The 19,804-nt window shown below is 35.3% G+C and overlaps 2 protein-coding genes across 3 annotated transcripts; one reads left to right on the forward strand and one right to left on the reverse strand.

The window, feature by feature from the left end:
* Positions 1-3,289: 3,289 nt before the first annotated feature.
* LSM2 (Small nuclear ribonucleoprotein family protein) lies at positions 3,290-12,732 on the forward strand. Its single transcript, XM_006850743.4, has 3 exons — positions 3,290-3,403; positions 3,633-3,791; positions 12,499-12,732. The coding sequence occupies exons 1-3, from the start codon at positions 3,401-3,403 to the stop codon at positions 12,616-12,618; spliced, it is 282 nt and encodes a 93-aa protein (XP_006850806.1). The 5' UTR covers positions 3,290-3,400; the 3' UTR covers positions 12,619-12,732.
* A 1,385-nt stretch (positions 12,733-14,117) lies between these two features.
* LOC18440604 (alpha/beta-Hydrolases superfamily protein) lies at positions 14,118-18,906 on the reverse strand. Of its 2 annotated transcripts, none has more exons than XM_020671473.2 (7): positions 18,692-18,906; positions 17,514-17,535; positions 16,215-16,341; positions 15,403-15,493; positions 14,956-15,030; positions 14,718-14,818; positions 14,118-14,432 (listed from the first exon to the last, which is right to left on the reverse strand). In XM_020671473.2, exons 1-7 carry the CDS (start codon positions 18,837-18,839, stop codon positions 14,292-14,294), a joined length of 705 nt encoding a protein of 234 aa, XP_020527132.1. In that variant the 5' UTR covers positions 18,840-18,906; the 3' UTR covers positions 14,118-14,291. The 2 variants fall into 2 exon arrangements, with proteins under 2 accessions (XP_020527132.1, XP_006850805.1); XM_006850742.4 differs by having other exon boundaries at positions 14,956-15,045.
* Positions 18,907-19,804: the final 898 nt, after the last annotated feature.

Raw genomic sequence — 19,804 nt, forward strand, 5'->3', positions numbered from 1 at the left:
CAGGCTATTTGGTGAGTTGGTCGACTCGTGTGTCCACCCTGACATTTAAGGGGTTCAATACTCTTAAGCATATATGAATTAATTTTTGCCTCAAATCATTGAATTTGGGGGCTTCAAATGTAATATAGATATGATAACCCTTGAATGTCTAAAATAAACAATCCAATAAAAAATGTATAAACTAAACTTTTTCTTAAGACTCAAAATCAAGATTTTCTTATTCATTACACCAGCAGTGTTTATGATTAATTATGTGGAGAAAAGGCATCTCACTATGTTTTTTTTATCGGCAGTGAAATTGCTAATGATACATTACTCTTTTGACATGTAAAGAAGAGGTGTGCTTGCATTAAAATAACATAATTATCATGCTAATATTTAAAGGTTTTGATATGGATTGATGGCCAAACTAATAATGCCACTCTCCATCACAAAACAATAAGATCCATATCATGTGCAGTTGTGAACAATAAAATTGTGCAGTTGTGCACAATAAAATACCTTAAAAGTGTATATAAAATGATACATTATGACAACAAAAGAGATTTCACATATTATCAGGGTTTTAAAACTCGCCGAGTGAATCAATAACTGTCTTGAGGGGGCTTGGCCCGGGACCTGACTTGGAAACTAGTGACTCGCCTTGTAGGGTTGGGAATTTTTGGGTCTGATCCGGATTCACCTTAATCGAGGTCCAAAAAGTATTCATGAGATATGGATCCAAATCTAGATTTGATAGTGTCCAGAATGTTCGGATCTAGAGATGGGTCTAAAATGTGTATATGGGATCTGGATCAGATCCATATTCAAAAAGCATCCGGGTTAGGTATTCTAAAGGTTAAAAAAATTATACATATTACATATATAAATGATAAATCTTTCTTTTATATATATATATATATATATATATATATATAGCAAAATACTATGCAACGCCTATAAGCGAAAATGAACAGTGATTACCCCCATCACCGTCTAAAGTTCATCGCGCGGTCACGATTGTCTGATAGTATTTCATTTTTCATTTTTTTTTTCTACAAATCGGATTGACTTGAAATTTGGAGCGTGTATTCATAAAAAATAAAGGAATCTTCAAAAAATATATAAAAAAATATTTTATATGAAAAAAATTGACCAAAATATCCTCAAAAATTTGTAGGGGTATTTTGGTCAATTTTTTCCCACAGATAATACTTTTTATATATTTATTAGATGTACCTTAGTAAAATGTATAAACCCTCCAAATTTTAGGTTATTATGATTTATAAAAAAAAATAAAAAATAAAACACTACCGGACAATCGTGACTGCGCTATGAAACTTTGACGGTGATGAGGGTATGCAAAATCGCTATTCATTTACGCAATCGTTACAAAGACTTTTTTATATATATATATCTATACACGAGTAATGATCCTATGAGACCCTCCCACACCTATGTGTGGAGGACCCCAAATGATCATTATTTTGTACAAATCTCTAGAGAAAAGTTATGACATGAGTTTGTTTAGAGTTAACAAACCCTCAAAAGGTTCAAGTTAGAAAGGCTTGTGATGTATATATTTATCAAAACAATGATTACCTTTTAATTTAAAAAATTATTTAAATAGATAATTTTACAATTAAGCAAGAGTAAATTTGAAATTTTCACAAAAATATAATGGCATTTTAGAAGTTAGTGTTTTGAAACTTTATTTGTAGAGTGTCATTCTTTTTAGTTAAAATTTCAATTTTACCCCTCATGGAGGTGACCCAATTACCTTTTATCTCATAGTTATATTTACAAAATTACCCCACAAAAATAATTTTTTTTTAAAAAATAAATTATAAAATTAATAAATCTACCATTCACAACTCTCTCTATCTTGAACTTTTTTATTTGAAGGGTTGTAAAGTTTAGATTATATATATATATATATATATATATAATGCAATGGTGTGTTGGCACAATCCTAGTCACTAGATTATTTTGCATCCAATGGCTAAAACTAATGCCAGAGTATTTAATTTACACCAAATTTAACATGTCATTCAAAAGTAGCGCCAAAATAACCCCTCTCCAGATCCTGAACTTTCCTCCCCTGTGTGCGGGCGCCAAAACTCTCACCCTCTCTTCAATCCTGAACTTTCGCCCTCCATCAGTTAGCACCAAAATTCTCGCTCTCTCTCTATGAGCGCCATTAAAGCTTGTTTTTGAGGAAAAAGAGAAGAAGCTCTGTGAGAGCTGGTTGGAAAAAGCACCACAAAGCTATTTCTTCTTATCGTTGGGTTTGCTGGAGATAATCAAAAGAGCTCAGTTTCAAAGTATGCAGATGTGGATTTGGGAAATGGGGTACAGAGAGAAAGTATTATTGAGATTAAGATTCGTTTAGCAAAGGTAAGGTAGAGAGATTGTAGGATTTGCTATTTGACTTTGGAGCCCAGCAATCAGGAGTCGGGGGTTCCCATTGAGCTCGGTTGTTCTTGCAAAGAAGATTTAGGGTAAAATAAGGAAAGTATGTATATGCTATTAATATTATCAATGTTTGATCTTTATCTCAATTATTTGGAGTTAACTGCATAAATCCTGTCCCCCATTTCACTCTATCAAAGGCTATATTCTTCGTTAGTCATTTTCACTACGGGGCATACTCCTACGAGTCATTCTCACTACTTTTTATTCATGTCCTTTCTATTAATTTACCTTTTAATATATAACTAAAATAATAATATCACAAGCTAAGACTAAAAATAGACCATCTAATATTTTGTGATCCATCAAGTCTAGATCTAGATGTTTAAGAACCTAGAAGTTATCTTTTTTAAAATGTTCATACACTAATTCTACTTTGGAAATCCACAATGTCAACTTACATGCCATCTTCATTTAAATGCAAGAAACGCTTCTTCTATGTCGAAGTTTGAGAGTGGGGATCGCAATGGACCCAGGATCCAACCTGAGTATGGTATGGGTCTAAAAATTAGAATCGGCACTTCGGGTCTGGGTTCAAATCTTAGGCCCGAACACTATTTTAATCCATGTCGACCCGACCTGAATAGTGAAAGTCGGAACAACGCTTAACCCTATATACTAAATATTATTTAAATAATATATGTATATATTTAATACAATATTTTATTTAAAAGTATATCTTTTATTATTTTTCGATGCAGTCCAAGTGGGTTCGGGTCTAGGTTCTATAACTTGGGTCCTGTCGGGTCTCCGGACGCGACCCGTTGCCCGCCCTAAATTACTATGACTTGAAAAAGGGGGAAGCACGAACGTTCCGTGGGCACTTTTGGCATTTATCGTATTATCGGCATAACCTATTTCTTGCGAAACTATATATAAGTTCATCATCGCAAAAAAATTTCCCTCCATTTTCGAATAGCGAGAGCGGAGAGACCTCTACCCTTCAACAATGGTGAGTTGATTCTTTCCAAATTTCTAGGGTATACGTTTGTACTTAACCTATTTATCTACTCTCTGCTTCTTTTCAGATTTTTTGGGTTGTTCATTTTAGCGTTTTCCCTTTCTTTTCAGTTTCTAGGGTTCATTTTTTCTCCGGATTTTGAGTTTTCTATTTTTTTTTTCCTTTTGGAAGTGGAAGTTTTATATTCAGGGTTGTATTTTGTTCTCTATTGTATTTGCAGCTGTTTTTTTCCTATTTCAAGGAACTCGTTGGGAAGGAGGTTACAGTTGAGCTGAAGAATGATATTGCTATAAAGGGGATTTTGCATTCAGTGGATCAATACCTTAATATTAAGCTAGAAAACTCTAGGGTTGTTGACCAGGACAAGTACCCACACATGGTAATTCACTGTATTATTTGTTTATCTATCTGTTGACACTGAATTGTGCATACTTTTGCTATATTTAACCCCTGAATTGTTGAATTACTTGGGGATGGGGTTATTTAACTTTCATATTTCAATTGATATAAAAATCATTTTTAGTCCGTGGGTTCGGGTATGGCTTTTGGTGTTCTTGATTGTTGAGTTTGATATTACTGAAATAGGGTTAGGGTTTGAAGATGTTTCCTTGTGCTTGAGGAGTTTGGGTGATTTTCTCCAATCCTAATGGTGGGCTTTCTTTATCTCTTAGTTGATCTGGCTCTTGTCTATTTTAGTTACAAGTCATCATTTTTTTTTATTTTTGCTTCTACGTTGAAATAGTTAAACCAAGTCTAAGCTTCGGATAATATGATTTGTAATTTTTTTCCCATTTCTTAGTTTGGCCCTTGGGAATGGAACTTGAAGACAAAGAGACTTGTATTTGTTTAGTTCAGAATTTGGAGTTTTTTCTAGACATTTCCATCTGTCTGAAATTTGCATTTTCTTGTTATTGTATTTTGCTTTTAAAAAATAAATTCTAGTAAACAATTTAGGGAAAATTTTATATAGAGCCGAGGCTCTGAACAATCAAATTAGAGCCCACCTCGAAAATTTTACTAGAAGAGGTTGTTTTGATGCCCAAATATCCTCAAATTGATCATCTCAACTTCAAGATGGATGGACATGAAAAAAATGGATTTCAAGTTTTGGAAATAGTGCATATTGTAATGCATTTTTGGACCGTCAATTTTCAAGCTTTTCATAGATCTGCTTGATCTGCACTGGTTTTGAAGCTTTAACTTTTATAATTAAAGATGAAAATATATTTTAAGGCATTCACAAAGATTTCCAGTATTGAAGTCACATTTCTCGATACTATTTGAAGGTCGGCTTTACTTTGATTGTTTAGAGCCTCGGCTCTATATAAACCGCACCCAACAAGTGATACATATTATTTAGACTGAATTTTTTGGCCAAATTTACTCTTCAAAAAAAAAAGAGACCATTTTTTTGTACCACAGTAAATTCCAATGGGTTCTAAGACTTGTCGAAACCATTTTCCTTGTTTTCATTTTTAAAATTCTCTTCAAAGTTTGCAAATTTTGCTTCATCGCAAGCCTACATAGGGGTATAGTACCTAAGAGCCACCCATTCATCTTTTTAAGGCATGTATGGTCGTAGCTATTTAACTTTCCCAATGAATGATAAATGATGTGGTGTAGTACATGCTTTACACGACACAAATATCATTTAAATGATCCTTCATATTGGATATTTATAGTTTCTCGCATTTTGGCATGGAATACTTTGGTATCCCACCAAAGAAAAGAAGTAATTGGCTTCTGATATTTTTCTGAATCGAAATAGACTTATTTGATTGACTTTGTCACATCTTATATATACTCATCCAAGTCTATAAAACTTAGCACTATCGAGTCTTAACCTGAAGCTTTACTTTAATTTCACTTTATGTAGTTTCCTGAGACGTGATTGTATCTGAGTACCATGATTTGGAATTCACTTGATCAAGTACTAGCTAGTGTACAAGGTTTTACCAGAGCTGGAATGATCTAGTTAAACTTCAACATTTTGTTGGAGAATGTTTCTATAGGAAATTTGCCTGGTCTGATTCATTCGATAGCAAAATGCTAAGTCTAGTCTCAATAAAATTGGCTATTTTTTTTATTTGATAATAAAAGTGCACACATCACAGGGTACAACGCCATGTTTCGATACCACAACCTACTGAAGGTGGCATACCCTTTATCCAAAACGCTACTTCAGCATTGGTAAAACACGTTAGCTATGATTTTGGTCTTCCTGAATCTCATATGAATTCATTTATTGGTCTAGAGTAATGTGGAATATTTTCATGGAGAAGACGAAGTGCAGAAATTATTGTAGTTGAAGTACCTTCCATACTTAGTTGACTGCTTCTTATGCCTTTGAGGATGAACTGTTGTTTTAAAACTTGGCGCCAAAAAATGGGAACTTCAGCAATCTTTAGGGATTGTGTGAGCTGTGGAAGGTTTCACATGGCCCATGCTCCAAAGTATTGTATGGCATAGACTTGTTGTCAAACACCATACTTTAACACAGATGCAAGCCTTAGGATTATGGATAAAAGCGGAACTGGAGATTGATTTGAAAGCATGATACATCACAAGTTTTCCCATTCATGCTTTAGTTTGGATTTCATGATGTGTGATTGGCAGGCTAGATGGTGTTGTCGAGCACTCCTTAAAATCCATATAAAATTGCAAGTTGTTTTGTCGGTGATTGTGTTTAGCTCTCTTTTTTTAGAAAGCCACTTATTTGTATTATTTTAGAGCGTTGAGGATGGATTCCAGTACAAATTGAGCCTCACATATTCGAAGAGACAAGTGAGTTTTCAGTAACAATAGGTCTACATAAAGGGTCAACATTGAGCCTTTACCTCTTTGTCTTAGTTATGGACAACTTAACTAGGCACCTACAGGATGAGGTATTGTGTTGCATGTTGTTCGCAGATGACATAGTTTTAATTGATGAGGCCCGAAACGACGTCAACATAAAGTTAAAACTTTGGAGGGATACTCTAGAATATAAAGGTTTTCAAATTAGCTGGATTAAGACATAGTATATGGAATGCAAGTTTACTAATAATAGGGGTAGAGACAAGGAAGTAGTTAAGATTGACATCCAAAAAGTATAAAAAAGACCGCACTTTCGATATCTTGGGTCGATAATCTAAGAAAATGAAGAGATTGAGGAAAATGACTTCACAAAATTAAAGCTAGTTGGGTGAACTGGTGATATGCAACCAGAATTTTATGTGATCATTGCATACCAATGAAGCTGAAAGGCTAGTTTGATTGGACAATTGCTAAACCAGCTTTGCTCTATGGGGTGGAATGTTGGGCGTACAAAAAATAATATACCCATAGAATGAGTGTAGTAGAGATGAGGATGTTGAGATGGATGAGTGACAAGACAAGAGGAGATAGAATTCGAAAGGAATCCATTCAAGAAAATTTAGGTGTGACACCAATGGGTGATAAGATTAGAAAGAATAGACTCAAGTGGGCTAGCCATGTGAAGCGCTAATCTAGTACAACACTCGTCAAGAGGTGCGAGTTAGTTCAAGTAGAACGCTTGACAAGGGTAAGGTGTCGGCCCAAAAAGACGTGGTTGGAAGTAGCGTGAAAAAATATGGGGCGACCCAGAATAGAGCTGAATGGCGGACCAGGATTCGTGTAGCTAACCCTAATTAATTTGGAAAAGGCTATGATGATGATGATGATATTACCAGTGATTAAATCTACATGGTAAGTTGGTATGGCGCTCTTGGCTTGGTGTCAAGGTGTGTGAAATTCATTGATTAAACGCCTCCACCTCCCTTAAAAAACCCAAAAAAGAAGAAGAAGAAGAAGAAGAATAAAGAAAGGGAAAAGGAAAAGCTACATATGTCAGTGGCATGCGGAATGCCAAAAACTAGACCTCATGTGATCTCCACATATGGCCAAAACCATAGGTCCATGATCGTCGTATTGAAGATATTGTCACCTATCGCATGCGCACTAGCCATTTGATTTTGTGATTCTTATACCCTAGTTCTATGTAGCAACTTGCAACCTTTTTTTTTTTTTCAAGGTTCACATGTTCTCCACATTGACAATATGATTCCATCCATAAAAAAGGCACAAACTCGTTTATCAAAATTGTTGATGCCAAAGTTATCTTAAAAATTATCGGCACCAAATAGTAGGATTCAATTAGGGGAAAATGTTTCCAAAATATGCTTTCACATGTGGCATTCTTATGCACACGGATTTGCAGGATCTTGGCAATGGCTTCTAACTCTAATGGACTCATTCTGATCCTATACAGATATTATGGATTATTTATTCAACAAATGCAACCACAGAAATTTCCATAGATGAAACCATAGAAACAATACTCTTTGATTAAAGTAGCTCTGGCATCAGTACTAACCTTGCAATGAATAGCTTATATTGATCTCCTAATTATTGCTTGTACCTTTGTAGGATTTTAAAAGTTAGAATCTAGGCATCATATGATGCAAAAATCAGCCTTTTGAATACACATGCTGGACTGCACGCCATGCAGTAATTCCCACACAGTGTTCGCAAAATCGAACCAGAACGGTTAACCGGACGTGGGCCCGGAAGCGGTTTAACCGGCTTAAGCGGTAAACCGGTTGATTCAACCATTCTAACTGGGCAAGTCCCTAGCGGTCAAAAAAGTGTTAAAAAATATAAAAAAGAAAAAAAAAAAAAAAACTACTACAATATGAAAAGCATATAACAAATCAATTTGTGCCCAAGGGTATTTTTAAAATTTTGTAAAAAAGATGGGAAAATATAAAAGTGAGTATTAATGACCAAAACAATTTTTAATCTTTACCATGATGTAACGAATATTAAAAAATGCATTACAAACCAAATTCCTTATTTTTGGGAATTTATATAAATTTTTTTGATTTTTTTTTTTTAAAATATCGGTCGATCACCAAAACCGCACAAAACTGGAACCGGCCAGTGGCCGGTTCCGATCTAACCGGGTGGTTAGCGGTTAGATCGCTTGGTTTTTCCAACAGTGTTCCCTCATGGATCTAAGGGAAGATGAAGGGAAATTGGGAAAACATGATGGTCTAGCTGGCTGCATCATTTGAATAGCATTGGCCAATGACATAAGGCCACAACCAGTGCATAGTCTCGCACTTAAATGTGTAGGCTGGAGGAAGATGCCTAGGGTCACATGGAAGGTCTTGAATAGGAGTGTCTGTGAATTGGGAAGCACCAGGTTCGATTCATATGGTCTAGGGGTTATTAGATTTATTAATGGAAATTTGCATTGTCTCAGTATTAGGCTCAGTCAAATAAAACATGTCTAGATATCTGTATGGAAATAAATGGACAGTTTTGCCCTTGATCAGCATTAACAGTGTAGTTTGGTTGCCTTTGTTTTCTGTTCCCCCTCCCTGGTAATGAGATATTTTGTGTTGTATGTACCATTTACTACATACATGTTTCATAGTGTGCCTGGAATTGTCTGTTTGTCATGTTGATGTAGATTATCACGAGTTTGTAAGGACACACTTAAATACCTTGGAATTGGATTCACGATGTAACCTTGCACTTTCAGAAGTGCTAATATTATTACATGAACCTTGGTGGATCTTATATTCACGAATGCAATTGGCAACATTTCATTTTCTTGAATTTGATTTAACAGTAAATATCTATTTTATGGATAAGTTGGAGAATGCTTCTCTTTTTTCAAAGTTCACAATTAGTGGACCTCATTCTTCTCCGGTGTCATCTGTTATTTTCTTTTAAGCTAAGAGGAAGCGAGTGTGACTAACAACTTTCAATTTAACTGAGATTTGGTTTAGATATGGTTTTATGCCTTAGGATTTGTCCCATGTATTCTTTTTAGTATGTTGATTTTTGACATTGCTTTTGAATAATCCATTCAAGTCAATACACAAAACTTCAGAAACATTTGCCTCTCTGCTCTTAGGTTATAGTTGTGTATCCATATTTGCATTTGTTTCCTTAAAGAGTTTCTGGAGTTTCAAATCTGCCTTATCTCAAAATGTTTGGGGAATTCTAAAGTCCACAATACTAGATCTTTAGCGGCGAGCTCATATAACCATATAGATCAGGAAATCTCCCTCGCACTATAGTTCCTTCTTAAGTAGGGTTGTCAATTCACTCTTTCATTAGTGCATGGACACATTTTGCCATTTTAGCATTTTACCCCTGAACAGCATTGCAAATATAGTTAAGAAAGGATTCTCAGATGTATTTTAATATTATTAAAAAAAAAAACAAAAACTTAAGGGTGATTTGAACAACTCTCCCAGGTCTCATGTTTCTGGAATAAAACTTATTCTTCAGTACTTTCCTCCATATGGTTTCCCTCACAATATTGTTAGGCGCAATAAAGCCTTGTTTACCATCAGTTCATATAAACCAATTCTTCTTGTTGTCATCCATGGATCTAGCAGCTTGCTTCTCTGGGACAAGTTGATACCATTTTTCCTGCATCTTCCACTCCAAGGGAAATATCTTTCCCTCGACCTTAATGATCATTTGGAAGAGAAATTATAATGGGTTGAAAGATTTGTGAGTGTATCTTTGATGAGTTTGATTCTCTTCTCAGATGTCAAAATCAACATTATCTCGTTCCACTATTTCGTTCCCTATTTAGCTCTTTCCACTACTGGTAAGTGAGTTTTGTTGTTAAGCCCAAACACAAATGTAGACCAACTACGTCATGGAAGTATGTAAATCCTTGTACAATTTCATGATCTGCCATGTACTCTTTTTCATCACGAGTTTTGAGCACCCCATGTATGGGTTTCTATATACTCAATTCTTGGGTAAATATTTTTTGCTTATACTTAATAATATTTTGTTTTGGAGCACCCGGCTTGGGGGCTGCTGATACCTCTTCTCGTGAGGGATCTGTAAATTATCTGCCTTGATGATTTTGAATTTGTAAGTTGTCTTTTTCGCTGTGTCCCCTTCAAATATCTAAATGAATCCGAGATTTAAAGCATGTTCTACCAAGAAATCTCATGGTGTCATTGAGAAATAGGTTCATACTCTTGACGATATAGAAAGCTCCTCTCCCTTCAGTAGTTGTTTTACAAATTGCTACCCACTGATTCATCCCCAATGATGCAAGGCAAACTAGGTTAAATGAGGTTAATTGTCTTAAAGAGACTTCCAAAATAGTAATTACAGTCTCCATAGCCACAAGGAGTGACCTAGTTGTAGAAATAAAAACTGTGATCCGCTCTTGCTTCTCTTTGGAAAACCTATTTCTTTGAAATGTATACATCAAGAAATTCAATTTACATTTCTGTTTGAGGTTTAACTTACGGCCTATGGTTTTTACCCGTTTTAGCCTTTGATCCAATCATCTGTGCCTGGACTATCTGCTCCATCTAAAATTTGCTTGCCTCTGAGGAGCGCCTCTGGTTTGCTCCTCACAAAGCTCCTCTGGCTTGAAAATATGACTATTTCATAGCTACTCAGAGAAACTATACAGCAGTCATATTTCATACTTGTATTTTTATTTAAAAAACCTATGAAATATTCATAGTTCTAAGAGAAACTTTCACATGATCCTATTCAGCTGTTGTAGCTTGGTTGTAGCTTGGAGACAAATTTTTTGGAACTTAATACAACGCTAAGGGGCCTAAGATCTCGAAAACTGTCCATCCCTCCCTCTCACGATTTGCATTCTTGAAACCCATTCACCACTTTTAGGGCGTGTTTGATAAGTGGAAGTTTTTGGAAGTGGGAGTTAAATGTCCCACTTCCATGTTTGACATTACTGTGTGGAAGCTGTAAATTGGAAGGGCGACCTTCCATGCAGCTTTTTTTAGTGTTAAAATGGGTTCATTTTTGGAAAACTTCTCTTTCATAAAAAATATGGAAGAACAGTCTTCCATAATTTGTGGGAGAGTCCCTTTCATTCTCAAAAGCTCTAATGTGTCGAACACACTTTGGGAGTGGAGTTCCCTGAAATCTTCCAAGGTTTTATAACCTCCAATAATGTTTCGAAATGAAAGTGGCCAAATCATCACTCTGGGACTTACCTTTGGTGATACTGAAAACTGCTTTTTTGACTTAGATGTTTAAGGGTATTTCCAAAGATATTGCACAACCTTCAGGAAGGGTTTAAAGGTAATAGTCTGTATCAAAGTTCAACGTTTGGTCTTGATAATACTGCCTCTCAAAGAAACTAACAATGTCCACATTTCCTCACCCTTGGAGAAGATATTATTTCCCATTATCCTAGATGAGTGGCTCTTCCTTCTCATAGTATTGTATAATGGATTGATTTGATAGTGCAATCTCCTTATGTGAGGACAATCTGGATTTCAGGCTTTAGTTAAATTCATCTTGCTTGAGAACTACCATGTTCTTAAGCAATAAAAAAATGAAAGAAAATAAAAAATAAAAAGAGGACTACCATGTTGCTCATGAAGAACTGCCTTCTGTTTTCTCCTTGGAATTCAAGTTCCTCCTTCTATTTATCTGAACTGCTCAGCTCTTCCGAAGTTCTTTCTCCTTGGAATTCAAGTTCCTCCTTCAATTTATCTGAACTGCTTGTTTCGCAGGAATGAAAATGTAGCCTCATGGGCGATCCTCATCTTTAAGAGAGAGCAAGAATGCTTATAATTTTTTTGCAGGTTATACTTTTGTAGTATGTAAAAAGAAAATAAATGAAACCGGCAAGATTGATGTTTTCTGGGAAATTTTTCAAAATACCCGTGAGCAATGACGTATTTAACATTTTGCCCATTTGTAACTTCCAACTCAAGAACATGTATATTTTGATGGGTATTTTGAAATCAAATCAAAATTTATAGATAAAGTGTTAAGATAAAGTGTTAAGATAAAGTGTTAAATTGGTCATTTCTTATGACTAGTTTGATAAATTTCGAATGTTTTCTTTTTGCATTGTAGGAGAGCTCTGGTATATTTTGATTTACTCCATGCGTTGCTCCTAGTTTTATCTAATATTCCTGTATAGTTTATCTGATACATTTGGTCTATAATTGATTCGACATTCTTTATTACATTCAAATCCGATTTCTTCCTTCTTTAACAATTCAATAAATGGTTTTGATCTTTGTCCTTTTTTTTTGGGTATTTTTCAGCTCTCAGTTCGGAACTGTTTTATCCGAGGTTCAGTGGTTAGATATGTTTTGCTTCCACCAGACGGGGTCGACACTGAACTTTTGCACGATGCCACGAGGCGAGAAGCTCGTGCTGGTTGATGTCTAATGTATGCTTTTGCGTTCTTGTTTTTTAGAAATTTCTAAATGAAACCATAATTTACCGACCATTATCATGAGCTGCTCCCATTCCAATGTTAAAATGCATTAGTGCTCTGTCTCTCTCTCTCTCTCTCTAAAATGTCTGTGGTATACATGGTTTTAGTTAAGACTCATCATGATCAATTTGCATGCAAGTTTTGCTACTTGTATAGTTGTTGGGGTGGGGTGAAGGCATTTGAAATGAGCTTTCTCCAAAAAAGTGTGCAATGTGCTCGTCTTTGAGGGAGAGTGGCAGTTCCATTTCGAATCTAAAGGAATCCAAATAAGAGGTGTATATTGTGGTCCAGCATGAATAAAGTGTATTGGTGAGAAAGAGTGGTCTTCAGGTTGTGCGTGTCACCTTTTCCATTCTCACCTGGTCCCAAATTAATATTCGAGAAAACAAAGAGCAGAATTTATCGGTCTTGTGACCAAATTAATTAGTGAGGGAATTTCGTGTGATGAAGACTTTTCTGAAACATCTTATATAGTAGGGGTGGACCCGACTTGGGACGTAACGACCGGACCAGACTGGGTCTGGGTATGAGTCCAAAAGTTGGACTTGGTGGGTTGGGTCCGGGGAATGCTATTCCAATCTAAGTCCATGCGGATCCGATTTGAATAGTGTTATTCAATTAATATTTAAATAAATATCATTAATTAAAATTAAATATAAATATAGATTTTTAGTTATATTATTTAAACAACACATGTATATATTTAATAGTGTTGCTTCATGAGGTGGAAGACAAAAAAAATACATTCATAGAATGAGTGTAGCAGAGATGATGTTGTGATGGATGAGTGACAAAACAAGAAGTGATATAATTTAAAATAAATATATTCAGAAAAATTTAAGTGTGGAATTCATAAGCGATAAGATGAAAAAGAGTAGATATAAGTGGGATAGCCATGTATGGTGTCGATTAAGTACACCACATGTTAGGAGGTATGAGTTAGTTCTAGTGGAAGGATTAAAAAAGTTAAAAAGTAGGTCCGAAAAGACGTTGGAAGTAGTCTAAAAAGATATAGACTTATGGTCTTATTGAAGGTATGGTATTTAATAGAGCATAAAGGTGGACGGGAATTCGTGTAGTTGACCCATTTAATTGGAAAAATGCTATGATGATGATATATATATATATATATATATATATATATATAACATAATACTTTATATATATTAATAGTATTTCACTCTGCTATCGACATGCTATATCCGTGACGGTTTTACTTTAAAAGCCGCCACAGATCTACTGGTTGTTGCTTGTGTTTTTCTGTACGAAAAAATACCCTCACGGACATAGGTCTTTTAATCCATGCCGTTTGAAAAACTCGGACGGCACCTAGCCTATGGGCGAAATACTGTTCATTTTCGCCCATAGGCGTTTTGTAGTCTCTTTATATATATATATATATATATATATATATATAAAGATGATATTATCATAACATAAATATTTCCCTAACCAAATTAATATAATTTGGATCTTCATGGAAGTTCAGATATCTCTATTCTCTCATCCCCAAACTCTGATGACTCATGGCAACGCTGCTTGGTACTTGGAAAGATAATAGATCTCTATAAGCACAATCTAAAACCATATGGAAATTTGTTTGGGTGTTTAAGCCCTTCAAACTACATATTTGTTGAACCAGTTCAACATGTCAGTATGGGCCTCCTCAGCATTCTTCACTACTGTCTCATCATCAAGACTGTACCTTACCGTCCACCCATGCGCAACTCCAGGGAAAATCTTCACAAAGTTATCAACCTGCCAAAGATGCCACAGGTCTCATTAACCACCTTTATGAGCAGGCCAAATCCCTTAAAACAACCAGAAACAAAGATTGGGAAGTTTGGGGTCTAAAGTTGTATTTGAAGAATCCCTGAATCTTCCAATATTATTTTTTATTAATTTCATTTCTGATCTTCAACCAATCCAGCCTATCCAAATTGCTGATTTGGATTTGGATCGGTACAATAGCTGAGCAATCCGAAAATAGATTCTAGGTTTTAAAACACTTGCAAGAAACAGTTGATGGTGATAGTGCCTCACCTTGTTTCTCGTTGATAAAATCTCTTCAAATTGTTTCACGAGTTCAGGAGGAGAGGCCTTGTCAATCTCTGCTCCGAGTATGGCAATTGGGCATTTAACCTCTGCCTCCAAAGAAAAAGATCATATGAGCAAAAGATGAAAACAATTCAAATTGCTGGCGAAGTCTTTTGTATAAAGAGGGAAAAATATGACATGGAAACAGTCATCCATATGTAGTTGCTGAGTAAAGGGGTCTCACCTGAGATGTCCTCGGGTTTTACCAAGGATGGATGTAGAAGCACTGCAGCTTGGATGGAACCAGACTTTGCCAGCTCTACCACAACCTTGGCTGAGTTCAGAAAAATTGATAAGCAGAAAGATGCAATATGTCAACATACAAAAATAAGCCCTTGACTAAGGTTTTACATGAAGAATCTTTTGTTTAATACAAGTGGCTATGAAAGGTTTTATATGAAGAATCCACTCTTCTCAAAACCATTAACTGAATGATCGTGCTTAAGAACTGTAATATGCAACCTTGAAAACCATGAGTTTGTCAACTATTGAAGGCTGGTATGGAAATATTGAGCAGCAAAGAAATGAGAAGTTTATGAGAAGTCCATGAAATTAAAAATCAATAATTCTTGAGAGAATCTTTTGAGTCACTATTTTGCAATCTCCATAATAAAATAGGAAACGATCTTACCGCCCCAACAAAATCCTCCAGCTCCAATTGCTGATATGCCTTTACTCTTCAGAGCTTCAATGATTGGCTTCGAGACCTCAAATGCTTTTTCCTGCAAGAGTGCAAGAGATAAGCATGCTATGACATAAACCAAGATTACAAATAATCAACTGACAAGGAAAATTCAGCACAAAAAATAACAGATATCTACAGAAGAAGTGCAGGAAGGCATGCATCATATATTTGTCTTCTCCATAGGTTAAGATTTAATGTAAGCCGCTTTGGCACCAAAAAGGGCTTGCCTGCTACACTACAAAAAGGACCAAACCAAGGCCGGTAGAAATGATCCATGAGATCCAAAGAAAAGAAAATCACTTAAGCATACATGAATTTGCAAGACCTAAACAGAGGCTTTCGGACTATTTTTTGTTTTTATTTTTTTTTAAATTGTTAAAATATTTATTGAGAAAAGAGTAAAAAGAAATAAAAATGGAGATGCAGGGATTATTATGAAAGATAGCAAAGCAACACTTCAGAGTGATTGCTGCAACAACATTACTTATCTGAGTTGGTACCCAGACTATCATAATGACGGCGTGTTAGGAACTCTAAAAGCACTCTTCAATGGAAGATTAACATCATCTTAAAATGTAATTTCACATATATTCCTGCTTTCAAAACTAAATGAACTGTCAGAGAAACATTAAAACAACTAGAATCATTAGCTCATTCCAGCAAATATAAATAGAAACACTTCAAATGTCACAGTAAGATCATCTCCAACAAGAGGTAACTCCAAATAATTAATGGTCGGTTAGGTTTTGCAAACTAACCGGCTTGTGAGATTGTAACCAGTTTGGAAAAGCATCAAAAGGTTGATCAGGTGCAAATGGATCACCATAAAAGTAATCAGTTACAACAACATAGTACCCAGCAGATGCAACTTTGTCCGCTAGCCTCCTGCAAAAACATCAATTTAAAGGAATAACAAATGGCCATAGTGGTGCGGCATATACTGAAGTCCAATGGTTTATAGTATCCCACGGCCCATTAGAATCTTGACAGTCCAATGAAATGATGGAAGGCGATGGAGAGAGAATGGGACTCGCAAGAAAAGGACATGAGCCCGATGCTGTGTCCTAATCTCTTTCCATCTCTCCATCAGCAGGCATCATTTCATCAGATGGTCATGACCCAAATGGACTACGGCACACGACATTTCCTGAGATCATACTGTAATTTTGCCCTATTGGATGAGATATACGATTTGAGTTATGAACTGTGAAAATTAATAATGATGAAGGTTATGTAATAAGGAATTCACGATCGTATACAGAGAATGAATGAACTGAAACGATTATAAGCAAATTGCGAATGAAATTAAGCCCATGATTTTTCTAACGAAATTGAGTTCACAATGTTTTTCGGCAGTTATTTTCGCATAGTTGACTAGTGGCATGGAACTTATTTGAGGAAATAACTAGAATTGGAGGTGACAGGGAACGATTTAAAACAATTTAATAATAAAATGAAAAAGAACATGATATATTTTGTACAACTTAAATTGAAATTTTCTGTGAGTCATATTATAGAAGAAACAGCCCTCAAAATATTCAAAAGTAAACTGTTGAGGCAAAATTTAAAGGACAAGGTTTTTATGAGTCAGCAGAGACTCATCATCGGTTTAAATGAGTCCCCTCTCCGGAATCTATTTTAGAGATGGATTTTAGATTCAAAATTTTGAAGAATGAAAATCTCAACCATGATGAGTATGAACCCAGAAAAAAAAAATTAAAAGAAAAAATGAAATTTGTTTGACGTAATTTGTACACAATTGATTTTAACAATTTTTTGTTCCAATTTCTAACATTCATCCCCAAGATGGGTGTTGAAATGCATCAGAGGATGCTATTCTAGAAGTGCGTCCCCTGACGCACACACTAGTTTTTCAAATCTAAATGCAAGAAAGTGGTCTTGTTGGTCCCAACCACCAATTTATAATCAAATGAAGAAATCCAGAATAAAGAAATCCAGAATAAGAATAATGGTAAACATAACATGTTGGTTACTCTAACTTATAGAACAAAGTAAAAAGAAATTTATCTGAGAGCCTGAGTGGAAGTTAAAAGTACCTCAAATTGGGTGCCTCAAATCCTGAAAAACAAGAGATGAAACAAGCAAACACAGTGAGCATAAAAGAAAATGGGATTGAGAAAGAGTTATGCAGGTAGCCAATTGACAGTTACAAAAACCATCCATCAATGAGAAAAGAATACAGCAAGAAGTTATTTCAAAGTCAAATAAACCCTAAATCAAAGTCTCAAACTCTCAACATTTCAACCATTGTCACAAGGTATAAAAGCAATAGGTCTTGAACATGATTAACAAATACAATCAGGTTTCCAAATCTAGGAGTACAAGCAAAAGTTACCATTAAATTAAGAAAAGGTAAAACCAGCTGATATTTTGCAGATTTTGAGAAGTATTTCCCATTTGGAGATCCCAAAGTTGAATATAAGGATAAACATGCATGCCCGATTAATTCTTGAATGGTGGTAAAACTAGAAACTCTGGGTTTAGAAGCAATCCAAGGCTTATTTGTTCTCATCGACAAAAGGAAAACAAAGTTCCATTGCCTTTTCTTCATGTTCTCATTAAAAAATCGAAGTATTATTCCTCAGTAATCAGCAAACAGAAAGTTTGAAACTCCCATCTGATATTCTTCACAAATTTTAAAAAGCAAACTACTCATTAACAAAAAAACAGCTAGAAAATAAATGGGGTGTTTTGAAATAAGACTGCATGCTTGTATTATGAAACCAATCAATTGAAACAGGAATTACCAGAAGCCCAAACTGATAATCAAATTGCTCAAGAATATTTATAGCACCAAACATAGGCTTAGTTGAAAATTTGAAATTAAGTTATCCAAATTTGGCATATAGAATGAAGCACAAGAAGATGTAACAGGGGCCTAAAACCAACATAAAAAAACAGAAATTTAGATGGATTAAATGCCCAACAAAAAAGATCATGCCATTTTCTTTCTCCCCCAAAAGAAAATGGTTTCCAAGTAGACCCAATCTTATGCTCAGGGAAAAAGTAATCTTATCCACATCAAAGTAGACCCAATCTTATCCACATCAAAGTAGACCCAATCTTATGCTCAGGGAAAAATTTCAGGCACATATACATAAAAAACAATAAGAAAACCAAAGCAAAAAGAACAAGAAAAAAGGAATGAATCTTTGTATCTTCCAAACTATGAAGCAACAACAAACTCAGGATTGAAAAAGAGATGGGTAATCACCAAAAATATCAGAAACGAGAACGATGGCACGCTTAGAGTCAGAAGAGCCAGTAACGTAGGCCTTGAGGCCTCCAAGTTCTTCAACATGGCCTTCACCACTGCTCGACCTGAGTGTTGGTGGATTCTCACAGCATTGAGGGCCAGCCATCCTCTCTCTTTCAACTCTCGCTCTCTCTAAACCTTTCTCTCTCTCTCTCTAAACCTTTCTGTCACTCAATTTCTCTCTCCAGAAAGAATCCTATATTTTGAGGGGCTCTGAAGGATTCCCATGTGATTGTCCCACCTGTGAGACAAGATTCTCGAAGAAAGTAAACAGGTTCAAGGATTGGGAAAGTATGGACTTTGGTTTACAAGGTGGTCACATTAAATGGTCTCATTGGATACAATCTCATTTACGCTCTTCTTTGATAAATCTAGCCGTTGGTTCGCTATAACACACATATTTTGCAGATGTATCCTCTTCAACTTAGCTATCAACCTTTTTTTTTTTTTTCTTTTTTTATAGTTTAGCGGAGAGTATATCCCCAACATGTGATAGGAATCAAATTAAAAAAGTATTGTGGCACCTATCACCTGGACCACTTTAGTGACTTGACTCGAATTACCTAAGTCACTCAGACGTGGAAGGGTGCCGAGTCCAGTTGAATAATCCCAAGCAGTGCCTTGGAAACATGCCAATGGCTGGGTCCGAGTAATTAGTAAACCGGCGTAAATGCTCATATCTCGGTTGGTCTAAAAAGTGTTAAGAAATAAAAAAAATACAAAAAATACAAAAAATATATTTAAAATGTGATTAAATAAAGCACACCCAAATGAAATCGAAAAGTAGTGAAAAAATGGATTTTAAAAAATTGATTTAGCTCATTAATATTTTGAAATTTTTTAAAAAAGATGAGAATGTAAAAATAAGTATTTATAGCAATACACTCTCCAATCTTTGCCAAAATGATTAAACCTACATTACAAACAAATCACTTACTTTTTGAGATTTTATATTTTTTAATTTGATTTTTAAATATCTAGTTGGACCACCAAAACCAGATCAGTTAGTGCCCAGTTCCAATTTGACCAGCCGGTTCTGCGTTGGATCAGTCAAGTTTAAACACTGATCCT

Source organism: Amborella trichopoda, chromosome 1 (assembly GCF_054954075.1).
Source record: "Amborella trichopoda isolate Santa Cruz 75 chromosome 1, AtrichopodaSantaCruz75HAP2 v2.0, whole genome shotgun sequence".
Lineage (NCBI taxonomy): Eukaryota > Viridiplantae > Streptophyta > Magnoliopsida > Amborellales > Amborellaceae > Amborella > Amborella trichopoda.